The following is a 14,350-nucleotide window of genomic DNA, read 5'->3' on the forward strand; positions in this document are numbered from 1 at the left end:
TGATCCAATTAGTGTGTTCGTCAACACTTAATAGGCATGTGCGCAAACAAATGTAATTATTATATCCTTTTATCATGTTGAAATAATAATATACATAATAAGCTATAAGGTTCCCTCTACAAGAAACATTTATTTTAGGCCGCTAGTGCCAGGATGTTTGTAGACCGTAAAATGCTCATCCAGCATATCCACATCTTCTATCATCTAAATAAATAATAAAGAACTTATTTTAAACTAAATATATTGTCCTCAGATTAGGTGCATTTTCTCTTTCTAGGTGCATTTTCTCTTTCTATATATAAGAGATTTGTGACAGGCTGATTGTATATGACCGGGAATGGCAGTGTAATGCTACAAGCAAATCGTATATTGAATACATACTAGCATTGACAGGCCTTTACAGGAAATCTCTCATGGAGCAAAGGAGTGAGAGGCCTTCCATAGAGATAGCCATTCTCTCATTTCTGGACTGTATACTAGTTCTGGATCAACTTTTTCACTTCTAGCATCAGTCCAAATGCTGCAGCTGTCCCTCGCTGGCTCTAAGCCTGAGAACTAGGTGATCACGTGATGGCTGACAGCTGGGTTTTTGGGTCCGCACTGAACACAGGGCAGTGACTGTCAGTGCAGAGCTGTGGAGGGGGCGCGAGCAGCTGGCTCAGCCTCTCAGCGGTGCGCTAAGAAGCTGAGCCAGCTGCTGGTCAGGAATCTGGGTGAATCCCAAAATTATTGTCGGGTCACATACAGAGACTGGAGCAGCTTTGAGACAACAGCCGACAGTGGACTTTGCCCCATTGTTTGCTGATCCTGGGTCACAGGAGTGCAAAAGTAGGTGCGCTCCTGTGACCCACATGAGAAGAATGACAAAACAAGCTTAGGCCATACTTCTTTGTAATACATTACAATGTAACAGAGCACATCTAGCAAGATGTGAGTCCAGACATAGATTCAGTAATTAAAAAAGTGTAATATATCTACTGAGTGTATTGTAATTTTTATCCACAATCTCCACTTAACAGTTGAAAAAAGTGAACAGAAAATCTGGTGAGTAGCATCTATACTTTTTAAAATAAAGTCTTCTTCTATACATGAAGCCAAAAGAGAGTGCTTATGTGATTTCTGTGGCCTACAGAGACCTCCCCATGTATAAAAACTGTACTGGTCTAAATTCAGATAACCATGCGGAAAGTATCTGTCTTGCTTTAGGACATGGTAAAATAAATGCAGACTACAGGGATGGTTTACAATTGCATTTCCATGTCTATTCATTTTTTAAAACCCTCAGGTAGGTCAATCCATTCTGAGGAGTCAAGAGCAGTAAACAAATGCACTCCATTGGATGTGTAGTTTTCTTTTTTTTGTTTGCCATAGCCATATTGCTGGTTACATAGGCAGACTCTGCTTCCTGCTTTACAGTGCTACATAACAATAGTGATGCTCTCTCTTGCAATGCAAATCTATGAGTCAGCTGACTGATTAAAAACAACTCAATCAGTGTGTGGCAGATATCTCAAATCAAGCAAAAAACAGAGCTCTCTTTAGGGATATCTACATATCTCTAGGGATATCTCTATCTGTATGAATATCTACATATCTCTATATTCAATCTAATGCCAAAAATACATTTTGAAAACACAACAGTAATAATGCATTTGCTACAGAGGGGTATTGAAACTGACATAATGAAAGACACTTTTATTATTTTATTAAAGAATAATGTCCATGAGCAGGCAGATGGTATCTGTGAAATATTCTGTAAGTTAAATTACTTTATTTTGACAACCATTTAAATTCCCCAAGTACATATTTATCGAACCATTAAAAGTAATTAACTATTATGTTAATGGATTCTCACCTTGTTCTTACTACTTTCACAGGACTGTAGACTGGCAAGAATCTGGCTCTCTATGGCCTGTACCCAGGCATCCCGCTCTTCATAACTCGTAGCTTCAAAGTGCCAACTCTGGCCAGTGAGAGACACAATGATGAACTCAAAGTTCTCCTCTTGTTCTGAAACAAAGCAAGAAAGGGAAAGAATGTTAGTCAGATGTCAAATCGTGTTTATGCCTTTGAACATCACATAACACTTCACTTTTTATAAAGCAGAATGCCCACAATGAGGCCCATAGCAGCAGCAATTTATTTTTCCTAATTCATACTCGATAAAATATGGCTGGATGCCATAAACCGCTTTAAAAAAATGTGTGTTTATTTTCTTCCAATCAAGCGCAGTACCTAAGCAAACTAAGAGTATTAAAGTAAATGTATAGTCCTTAAGGTGTATTTAGAAAAAGATCAGCTTGCTGTGGATAACCTTGTTTCCATGAAGTGTTTCTAATATATATGGCGGCAGCCATATTTGTTCATTACACACACAGGCACTGCTTCCTGCTTCACAGTGATATACAGCGAATGTACTTTACTGCTACTGCTTACAATTCAAGATTTGGGTCTTCCAACCCCATACTAAAAACAATGCTCTAGCTATAGGGGTACTACAGCAATTGTACTGTATAAAGCAGAAAGGACCAGCAGGGGTTTGGACAAAAAAAGCCATGTGCCTATCAAAACTTACCTGCATATTTATACCCTAGTGAGTAACAGTATATAACCAACAGAAAAATAGTAGCATGAATGCTCCTGTTCAAAGCAACAAAAATGTTTCTATTGGTTTCTGCACATCTGTTTTTAGGTGGCTAAAGACATTAGAGAACGTTTGCATGATCCAGCCAATTATGGTTGCATCAGGGAACTCCTAAAACCTCATGGCTCCTCCATGAACTGGAATCCAGCAAGGCTGACTGACCAGAATTGAATTTCCCAGGTCAACGCAGCCACTATTGCTTCTCCTTATGACATGGTGGTAACTATTGCATTCTCCTCTCCTTGCCTAAAGTGATATTAAAGGCAACTTTTTTTATTTTAAAAAAATAACAAACCTGTCATACTTACTTGCTCTGCGCATTGGTCTTGTACACAGCAGCCCAGATCGTCCTTTTCTCTGGTCCCCCATCGGCCCCTCACTTCTGCCTAATGCCCCAGGGCAAGCGGCTTGCTCTGGGGGCACTAGGCAAGAGTGAGGGCCAGTAATGCAGACAGGGGACTTGAGAAAAGGAGGATCAGAGCTGCTCTGTGCAAAACCATTGCGCCCAAGCAGCCTCACTCCTGAGCAGCCATTCACACACAGAGCTGCGGCTTCTTGGCCCTGCCCCCTTTCTCTCCTCATTGGCTGTAAGTAACAGCAACGGGAGCCAATAAGGAGGGAGAATCCCCAGAGAGCTGAGGCTCTCGTTCACATCACTGGATCCCAGTGGGGCTCAGGTAGGTATTAGGGAGCACACAAAAGTTTACCTTCACGCACAGAATAAATATTAGCCCAATGCACACTTTATTCAGTGGCAGTGTTGTACATGCAAGACTGGCCATCATCCAGCATTTGTAGGTGACTTAAGAGACCAAGTTCCCTAATTTAACTCCTATCAAAGATATATAGTATCGTTGTAAAACTGGCAAATCAGCATCTGGGCCTGGCAAAATCAAGGGTATGAGGCCACAGGTTCGATGGTTAAGGACAATTTAAGGTAGACATAAATCCTAAGTGGACATTTCGTTTTTCAAAAACACTGTGTATTAGAAACCATTGCTATATTTTTTCTTTTGGAAAAATAGGCTTTTTTGTACTCAAAATCCTTTTCTTGGGGTCATTTGAGGGATACAGGAAGTCTTTTGTCTTCCGGTTACACTTCCAAGAAAATTCAGCACTGGCATAAAGAAAAAAAAAAAAATTCTGCCCAGGATAACCCCTCCTACAACCAGCATGCTTCATACACTCTGCAATACCGTTCCAGGTCAGTGCACTTACATCCACCCAAACACTGGGTGCAGGTCCGGCTCGCAACTATAGACTTCAAATGAAGAAAACAAGATAACCTGGTGTAGTTCCATCTCTCTTGCTGTATTGTACTTGATTTTATGGATTTTCTACACTAAAAAAGTTGCAGTAATCCTATTTTTTTATGTGATATCAGCATGCCTTAGTTTTGCAGCAAAGGAGTACCAAGGACATGATCATAAATACAGAGGAGTTGGAGCTGTATCCTTTTAAGCACTCCAAGAAATGGTGTTTACAGGAAGTACAAAAAAACATGTTTCTTTAACGCATATCACAGGACACAGAGCAGAAAATATTGACTATCTTGGTTTGCCAGTGTCCATTCACCTATAGGGGGCGTATAACCCATAGACAGAAGTTCCCTCATATAACCCCTCCTACACAGGAAGAACCTCAGTTTTTTCGCCAGTGTCTTGAAGGTGATGGTCATGGCTGTTTAAAAGCTCTTCAACCTAAATGTTGTCCCAGTAAAGAGGCGTTGTGCTTGGATCCATTTGGATGGCTAAGCACTAAAAGGATGGTACCCGAGCCTTGGATGCAAGGAACAAGGTTCTGCCTGTAATGCGACCCGCTAGGCGCTGGACCCTGAAAGTCGGAACCCTGATTATTATTCCCAAGGAGTTTTCCAGCAGGGTTCTGTACAAGTCCAAATGTGTGGACACCAATATAAAAAGGGGGACCCGAACCTTGAAGGTCCGAAGATGACAGGGCCCGCCGTGATGGGTGAAGATTGGGTCCTGTTTCAGGATCCTGCAGGCGCACTGGTAAGTTTTTTCCCCTCTTTTTAAAAAACAAAAAAAAGGAGGCGACAGGGAAAAATGTGTGCGCTTTTACCTCTCCAGTGCCTGCAGTACCGTGTTTGTCCACTAGGGGTCAATAGTCTCTGGATGAAGATGCCTTCTATAGCGTTACCTTGTTCTAGTGTTTTTCAGTGAGGAGCTCTTGTCCTCCTTATCATGGTCCCATCCATGAGTCATCACATTCCCCAGGAGTCTTATCATAGATGACCTCTGCTGTCTGAACAACCCATCTCTCTTAATCTGAAGGCCCAGCTACATTTCTACCCTTCAGTTTCAGTGATTGGTCCTGTGTGACCCGGGAGTGGGGGGTACTGTGTTAAAATATGGGGGAGGCAGTTGTATGGAGCCCATCTGGACTTTGGCCTGGTACACCCATTTCAAATAACGGCTCACCCAGTAGAAGATTCAGAGATAGGGAGCGCCACCCATGACCAGGCGGTGTAGGTGCTTAAGAAGGCCGGGAAGGAGATGACCCTGGAAGGTGAGGCGCCTAGGCACAGACCCTTCCTACCTACCAATACACCCACCACCCCCTTCTCTCTCTCACTCCCACCCCTCTCTAACCCCCGGCTTTCTCCCCCCCCCCACCTCTGAAGAGACTGAAGAGTTGGAGCGAAAGATGAAGGGGTGGAGTTTACAACAGAAGGGGTGAATCTTAAACAGGAAGGAGTGGAGCAAATTTAGATGGGGAGGTCGCATGATTTTAGTCTTGCCTAGGGCAGCACAAAACCAAAAAACACCACTGACAAGCTCATCAGCAAAAGACTGCAGCGATTCATATGGCTCTAAAGTTGATAGGGCCACAGGTAAATCAGATATAGAATCTGCAGGGGAAGGCGCAGAGAGGGTGCTTTTGGCCTTTGTGGTCCACAACTAGGTGATTTGGGACAAAGTCTTGCATGTCCATAGCAAAACCTCAGTCAAAAGGCAGAGAAACTGGCCACGCCCAACTGAGATAAGGAGGATTCCAATAATGGACTAAACTTTAGAGATGCACGATTACCAGCTTTAAATATTGGTACTATTAGTAGGTTCATTGCAAGCAGCCTTGGAGCCATTATGGAATGAAAGCTGGGGGCACCCAGTACAATGGGACTGCCCCCTCATGTCTTGAATCAGACATGTTGCGTTTGGGTGGCAACAGGGCAAGATAAGGTTCAGACTCAGTATGAGGCCTCATGGGAGAAAGACAGGCGCCACTTTAAGTGTAATATGACTCGTGTTTATTGGAAATTCAACAAACTACATACTCACAATCATGTAAGTAGAATACAGCAATGGATATTCATCCAAGGGGTAGGATAAGTCCGGGTGCCTCAACAGAAGAATCCGGCTGGTCCGCTGTGGAGATCCGTTGAAGCCGGTAAGACGGCGTGTCCCGGACCCTGGGGACACTGTCGGAGCTTCCAGCGGCATACTTCCGGCTTGGGCGTGGAGCGTGATGACGTGAACAGACGACGCGTTGTCGGAGCATGCGCTCCTTCCTCAGGCCTCTAATGAGGCCTCAGACACTCATGAAACTCAGATGGGCAGAGGTGTCCAACGGCTCTCTGCGAACCACTGCGAGTGTCAATGTAAAGTTAATGACATCCCAAATCAGTTTGAGGAAACGCAGTGCAAACTGTGAAAATCGGACAGAAATCAGATTGCATGGGTCTGAACACCCATGTGATCAGATTCCAGTGTAGACCAAAAAAAGTGTCCTGCACCATTGTGGTCCGAATGCGATGCGATTTCAGCCATACAAACTGGATGTGTCACAACTCCGTTGAGGGTTTTTTTCTTTTTGTTTGTTTGTGAACATCATATATTCACCACCTGTGTGTTTAATGATTTATTATGTTAACACAGTTATTTTGAGTATTTATCACCACGTATTGTATACACTTCTTTGCACCTCCAGTGTATATTTGTTCACATTGTTCACACAGTTTTTACTGTACAACAATCATGGCACACATCCCAGAATCGTGATTGATGCTCATTATAGTGTCAATTCCACTTTTGACTTGTGACACATATCAATTTAGCGCACCTGATTTTCTATACACTCAAATTCAATGTTTCCCTATAAAAGCCGTCTTAACTGATCTGACACAGGTTGCTCCAATTTTAAAAAAGATTCCTGCACTACAATGGTCCAACTTTGATACGACTTCAATGCTACAGAGTGTAAAAAGTCACATTAAGTCGGGTCAAAGGTAGACTGAAGTTTTAGGGCAAAGTCAGATCGGAAGCCACACGACTTATGCTGGAGCAATGTGAAACTGGGCTGAGCAAGGAGCAGAAAGCCATAATTCCTAGCAGCTGTCACTGACTGTGGATCTTGTTCTCCAAGATGAGGTGGGGGTGAAGCGCTGGATATGGATCCTCTACAAATAGAAATGAAGTCCTTAGTGGGGCCAAATACCTTGGGTTCAGCGATTCTCCACAAAGTCAGGCCCTCAAAAGTAGGGGTCAAGCAAACCATATAAAGTTGCACCAGAAAGAGCGTCAAACATATAATCTAAAGTTTCACCAGAAAGAGAGTCCAACAATGACTTAATCATTCAGTAAATAACCATGCATGGAAAGGACCACAAACAGCAGATTAACTTGGTGACCATTTTTTGTCCTTTTACAGAACCCAGACAAATCTGTATTGGACTCTTTGATTGTTTTGGGCTCTTTCTAGTGCAACTGCGGGTCCTGCTCTGATGAGGTCTGACTGGGGGAGTATCCTTAATCAGGGCTAACAGCCCAATATATATAAGGAATTAAGAAACAACTGCGCTAGTCCAAAAAGAAAAAAGCAGCAACTTCAAGTGTGACCGACACCCCAAAAAAAACAGTAGTAATAATAAGTTGCGCTAGAAAATTGAAATATATAATTTGAATCATGTGGTAATCAAAAAATTGTCCGTAAAATGTCCAATGCTTGGAAACGTGATGTAATAGTAACTGTGCAGGTACCGCTTACCGGAAACAAACTAAGTAAATGCCAAAGGTGACAACAATTCCAGATGCACAGGGGAAGTTGACCACGGTGGACCTCACGGTTCCCACGTAGACCGTATGATGATATCATGTGGAATACAAAACGCCATAGCGTAAAACCAAAATAACAAATGAAATAAAGGAGTGACACCCAAAGTGATTGGAAACACCAGAATTCAAATGCTGGAGGGTGGATCTAGTGAGTAGACGTGACAATAAGCAGGAATTCAACCACCAATTGAGCTCAATAGATACTCCTTACCAGAGTATATGAAAAAAATAGCCGAAATAGAAAAGCCAGACACCTCCCCCGATAGGACTGCAGCTTACTGAAGTAACGAATGTAAAGAGCATGTAATTAGACAGAGGGTCCCGACCATGCAAAACCAAAGTGGGTAACACCGATTAAGTATACCCTTACCGACTCCAGGTAATATTGGGCAAGGTAGATGAGCTCATAAGACCAATCCTCTGTGACCTCCTCATATTAGCCCAATATATATGGTTTGCACTGCCAAGGGCATGAATTCTTACCGCATACACCGGATATCAGCAGCAAGAATCACTGGATTCTTGCAGCTGGGATGAAAAGTGTATGCAAAGAGTTTGCGACCACTCAGCCTGTACAAGGCAACACAGGCTAAGAGCCATCGCTGTTTGCATACACCAGACATCCCAGAAAAAGAGATTCTTGCTGCTGGAATCTGGTGTATGCAGGTAATTGACTTGCGTGAAGGAGGCCTAATGGCGAGATCTTTGTTAGAAAAACAACAGAAAAAATAACTTCCCAGTTCACTTACCAGCCAGCCTGCAACAAACAGAATTGACCCTAACAGATCCCGTTAAAATCAAGGGGATTTGTTTGCACACATTTGCAATTACATGCATAAGCTGCAGCGGCCACGTCATGGCACCCCAGTCTACCACAGTTCTAACTCTATCATTTTGAGTAGAGCACATATACAATAATGGACAGATTAAGGGCAGGTTTTTCCTGGAGAGTGCCCACCCCTCCATAAAGGTCGCACTGGAAAAGCACATTAAACCAAGGGGTTTAGTTTGGACACATTTCCAAATTCATAAGTTTCTGGACCTGTACACCACCAATAGCAGGGGTTCCCACTCTTCCTGATGAATTGTTTAGGAAGCAATGTTACAGAGAATGCAGCAGGAGACTCTAGATCATGGAAAGGTGGACAGGAACACCCAAAACATTCAGGTGTAAATTCCAAGTAAACTTACTCTAGCCCCTAGCCCCATCTCTAAGTAAAATATCACTTGTGGGTGGACTGACTGTTTTAAAGTACAAACATGAGTGGTTGCTAAAGGTAAATGTAGGAATAATTTTCCATTATTCTGTACTGGCAAAGCATAGCAGCCGGTCAGTGATTGTGATCAGCATAGGACCTTCAGAAAAGCAGATCATGTAGATTGTAGCAGGAACAAATAGTCAATAAACATTTTTTTATTTTTATTTAGGAATGTTCCATTCAAAACCATTTGGTGGAGCTGTCCTTCGATATTTGCTTTAATAAAAGAAACAATTCTCATTTGCAGATCTTGTCAATTAGAAGATATGGGATTAGCCATATTAAGTTTCTTTTTCTAGTATGTATTCTGTACCAGTTTCGTAAAACCATACCTTAGGTTCTCAGTCCTCCACCCCTTCCTCTGAAAGCCTGGCTCTGCACTGTGTTCATACTTCCCTATAGGAATTTGTATTATAGATAAAACAATTCCGCTGTCCTGACACGATGCTCAGAGAATTTGGTGTCTAATTAAAAGGTGGATCCCCAGGGCTACATTAGTGTCTAGAGTCAATGATGACACCATGTTGTGGCTGCACTATCTTGCCACAGAGCTCACTATCCTGTAAAGCAGATTTCAGTAATAACTATAACAGCTCCAGGGGAAATAAAACCTCGAGTCCGCAGTAGGCCACCCCCCATTATAGCATACTATGGCACAGACAGTGTTAAGTCACAAGGAGGCAGAGCTGGAAATCTTAAATAAATAAAAATCCAATCTTTTATTAACCAAAAGCCGGCATGAAGCGTCCCCCAGCCGGGACCCAGCAAGTCAATTTATGACCCCTGACCTCCTTGACCTTTAACAAAACGGCAGCCTGCGCATGCAAATGGCGCTCGCCATAAGAGCGGCGGGGGAGAGACGGGGGGAGGGAGTCAAATCTCGGGAACGAGAGAGACGCGGGAAGTGGAGAAGGGGGAGGTGGGGGGGAAAACAAAAAACAAATTAAAAAGCTGTTACTTAAATGTCACAGAACACAATTGTTTTTGGCTACAGATCATTACACCTGATACGAACACATTATACACACAGACACATTATGTGTGAGATATATATATATATATATATATATATACACACACACACAAATATATAAAGACATTTGTCTATAGATGTATATCTATATAAAAAAAAATGTTATAATATATATATGTATTCACATATTTGACTCTCTCCAAACACAGATCAATATTTATCTGTGTCTATACATATAAATACATCTACATATATATATATATATATATATATATATATATATATATATATATATATATATACATTGCTCACTTTATACACACACATACAGTATATATATATATATATATATATGCGCGCGTGTGTTCTGTCTTTTTACATAAAACGACTTTATCTTTAAACAGTCACAAATGTCTACATAAAACCTGTGTTACAATGACAAGCGTTAAGATGTTTGACATTTTATGTAACCTTGTCATCTATATCACAACAAACTATTGTCCCTTTTTAATATTGTTATCTGATATTTAAGGCTCCAAAAGGTTCCACGCGGAGTGAATTCAAAAGGGTACATTGTCAAGAAGTCAGGTGCAGAAAAGAAAATATCTTCTGCAAGATCAAACCGTTTTATTAAATATCTTTACTTGTGATGAGACCATGACACTTATGTGAGAATGTTCAATGCAATACAATGCTGCAAGTATCAGGCTGCATCGTATCAGTGATATGAACAAAACAACACTTGACATGATATCCTGTGAACCCCTGTAATAGTTCCTGGGTGCAGAAGTCTAAAGGTGTCCATATACGTTTGGTTCCCTTTTGGTCTGTTAATTTTATAACTGAAAGTTTTTTGTAATATCAGTTTGAGAAGAGTATAAAAAAAAAAAAAAAAAAAGGCAAAACACAAATGAACCGTCCTATTAGACATGCAGTGATGCATGTAGTGATGCTTTGTAGTATTATCTCAATTAGACTTGTTTTCCCTGTCCAATTCATCTATGTAAACAATCTTAAGCCAGCCATACATACACTATATTACCAAGAGTATTGGGACGCCTGCCTTTACACACACATGAACTTAATGGCATCCCTGCCTTAGTCCGTAGGGTTCGATATTGAGTTGGCCCACCCTTTGCAGCTATAGCAGCTTCAACTCTTCTGGGAAGGCTGTTCACAAGGTTTAGGAGTGTCTATGGGAATGTTTGTCCATTCTTCCAGAAGCGCATTTGTGAGGTCAGGCACTGATATGGTCAAAAATCCCTGGCTTGCAGTCTCCGCTCTAGTTCATCCCAAAGGTGTTCTATCAGGTTGAGGTCAGTCAAGTTCCTCCACCCCCAAACTCGCTCATCCATGTCTTTATGGACCTTGTGCACTGGTGCGCAGTCATGTTGGAACAGAGAGGGGCCATCATCAAACTGTTCCCACAAAGTTGGGAGCATGAAATTGTCCAACAATTCTTGGTATGCTGATGCCTTAAGAGTTCCCCTTCACTCTAATTAAGGGGCCAAGCCCAACTTGTGGTGAAATATATATGTTGCATAATTTATGTAGGATATTCTGTGTGTGTGTGCATATATAAGTAGATCTATCTATCTATCTATCTATCTATCTATCTATCTATCTATCTATCTATCTATCTATCTATCCACACAGTATCTCACAAAGGTGAGTACACCCCTCACATTTTGGTTAATATTTTATTATATCTTTTCATGTGACAACACTGAAGAAATGACACTTTGCTACAATGTAAAAGTAGTGAGTGTACATTTGAATAACAGTGTAAATTTGCTGTGTATAGAAGTATGAGTGCTGCCAGCATTGCTGCAGAGGTTGAAGGGGTGGGGAGTCAGCCTGTCAGTGCTCAGACCATATGCTGCACATTGCATCAAATTGGTCTGCATGGCCCAGAAGCCTCTTCTAAAGATGATGCACAAGAAAGCCCGCAAACAGCTTGCTGAGGACAAGCAGACTAAGGGCATGGATTACTGGAACCATGTCCTGTGGTCTGATGAGACCAAGATAAACTTATTTGGCTCAGATGGTGTCAAGCGTGTGTGGCGGCAACCAGGTAAGGAGTACAAAGACAAGTGTGCCTTGCCTACAGTCAAGCATGGTGGTGGAAGTGTCATGGTCTGGGGCTGCATGAGTGCTGCCGGCACTGGGGAGCTACAGTTCATTGAGGGAACCATGAATGCCAACATGTACTGTGACAAACTGAAGCAAAGCATGATCCCCTCCCTTCAGAGACTGGGCCGCAGGGCAGTATTCCAACATGATAGCGACCGCAAACACACCTCCAAGACGACCACTGCCTTGCTAACGAAGCTGAGGGTAAAGGTAATGGACTGGCAAAGCAAACCCTATTGAGCATCTGTGGGGCATCCTCAAATGGAAGATAAGAGTAGTGCAAGGTCTCAAACATCCACCAGCTCCGTGATGTCGTCATGGAGGAGTGGAAGAGGACTCCAGCGGCAGTCTGTGAAGCTTTGGTGAACTCCATGCCCAAAAGGGTTAAGGCAGTGCTGGAAAATAATGGTGGCCACACAAAATATTGACATTTTGGGCCCAATTTGGACATTTTCACTTAAGGGTGTACTCATTTTTGTTGCCAGCGGTTTAGACATTAATGGCTGTGTGTTGAGTTATTTTGAGGGGACAGCAAATTTACACTGTTATACAAGCCGTACACTCACTACTTTATATTGTAGCAAAGTGTAATTTCTTCAGTGTTGTCACATAAAAAGATATAGAGGTGTACTCACTTTTGTGACATACTGTATATATATTTTTTTTTTACAACCCCTGAAAAAAAAAAAACTCACACCATAATCCCCCCTCAACCAAATGATTTGGACCAGTGCACAAAGCAAGGTCCATAAAAACATAGATGAGCTAGTTTTAGGTGTAGGATCTTGACTGCCCTGCACAGAGTCTTCTTGACCTCAACCTGATAAAACACCTTTGGGATGAATTTGAACGGAGACTGCGAGCCAGGCCTTCTTCTGGAAGAATGGTAAAACATTGACATAGACACACTCCTAAACCCTGTGGACGGACTTCCCAGAATAGTTGAAGCTGTTATATAACCAAAGGGTGGGCCGACTCAATATTGAACCCTATGGACTAAAACTGGGAGGCCATTAACGTTCATGTGCATGTAAAGGCAGGCGTCCCAATACTTTTGGTAAAATAGTGTAGATAGAAATTCAGCCAGTTCAGCAGGGACTGGCATAATTTTGATCCATGTATGAGCAGGCTGGTTGTACACAGATTGATCTACTGATCGACATGTGTACAACCAGCCTGTTGTGTTTTTCCTGATCCATCAATGCTGCCAGTTATATTCTGAAGAGAAGGCTTCCCACTGTCAGAATACAATACCACAGTGGAAAGGATTCCTCCTTCCACATTGAGTTTGTGGATGGAGGAAAATCGGGTCATTGAGAGAGTGAGAGCGATAACACCAAATTTAACACACCTTCTCCCCATTCACACCTGAGACCTTGTAACACTAACGAGTCACATGACATCGGGGAAGGGAAAATGGCTAATTGGGCATTTTCAATTAGGGGTGCACTCACTTTTGTTGCCAGCGGTTTAGTCATGAATGTGTTTAGTTATTTTGAGGGGACAGCAAATTTACACTATTATACAAATGTACACTCACTACTTAATGAGCCCCCTGGTTGAACCAAAAAAAAAAATTAATAACGAGTGGTCAGCGTAACACCTTTCTCTATGTTATGAAGAAGAGAATAGTGGAGGTGCTCTGTGGTCCTTTCCTAAGTTGACAACAGTGCTTCTCCGTAAATATGGTACAGTGAGCAGTGTCACCTTAGGACACGAAGTGTGTTAATGGCAAGGTCACTAAGTCAGCCCATACATTTGTCATTTTTTTTTTTGTTCAACCAGCAGGTTTGTTGATGGGGGAATCACTGACAGAGGGGATACAGCCAGCAGTGCTGGTCGTGCGGAAGTTTTTTAACAGTCTAGTTGTAGAAAAGTTGATCGGTAGATCCACTCCTGTACAACAAGCCTGTCTATGCACGGATCAACATTCGCCCAGTCCCTGCTAAACCGGATGCATTTTGGTCCATGTATGGCTGGCTTAAGATAAGCTAAAAGGAAAAAAGCATGAAAAAAGGAGTGTGGCTACAACACCTCTGTTCTTTGGTTTAAAGACACTTTAAGCTGAACATTGACCTATAGGATTTTGAACAGATTCAAACTAATAAATTAACATTTAATTGATTAAGTTCAATGTCCCTTTTGAAGACAGAAAAACAAATATTTTGGACATTTATTGAATACACTGACAGATACAGTCTTGCATAATTGCATTTTCAGTGACAAATTAGTCTAAATGAATATCTGTGGAAGCCCATCTACAGGT

The 14,350-nt window shown here is 42.0% G+C and overlaps 1 protein-coding gene across 7 annotated transcripts in view; it reads right to left on the reverse strand.

Annotated features, from left to right (window-relative positions):
• The window catches only part of AGAP1 (ArfGAP with GTPase domain, ankyrin repeat and PH domain 1), a 627,710-nt gene that overhangs the window by 48,235 nt on the left and 565,125 nt on the right, over positions 1–14,350 (reverse strand). For all 7 annotated transcript variants that reach the window (XM_082260665.1, XM_082260664.1, XM_082260666.1 and 4 more), the window contains one exon: positions 1,856–2,010. In XM_082260665.1, coding sequence (XP_082116791.1) covers positions 1,856–2,010 — 155 coding nt within the window. The remainder of the gene's footprint in view (positions 1–1,855; positions 2,011–14,350) is intronic.

Source organism: Pelophylax lessonae, assembly GCF_965119305.1.
Source record: "Pelophylax lessonae genome assembly, chromosome: 6".
Lineage (NCBI taxonomy): Eukaryota > Metazoa > Chordata > Amphibia > Anura > Ranidae > Pelophylax > Pelophylax lessonae.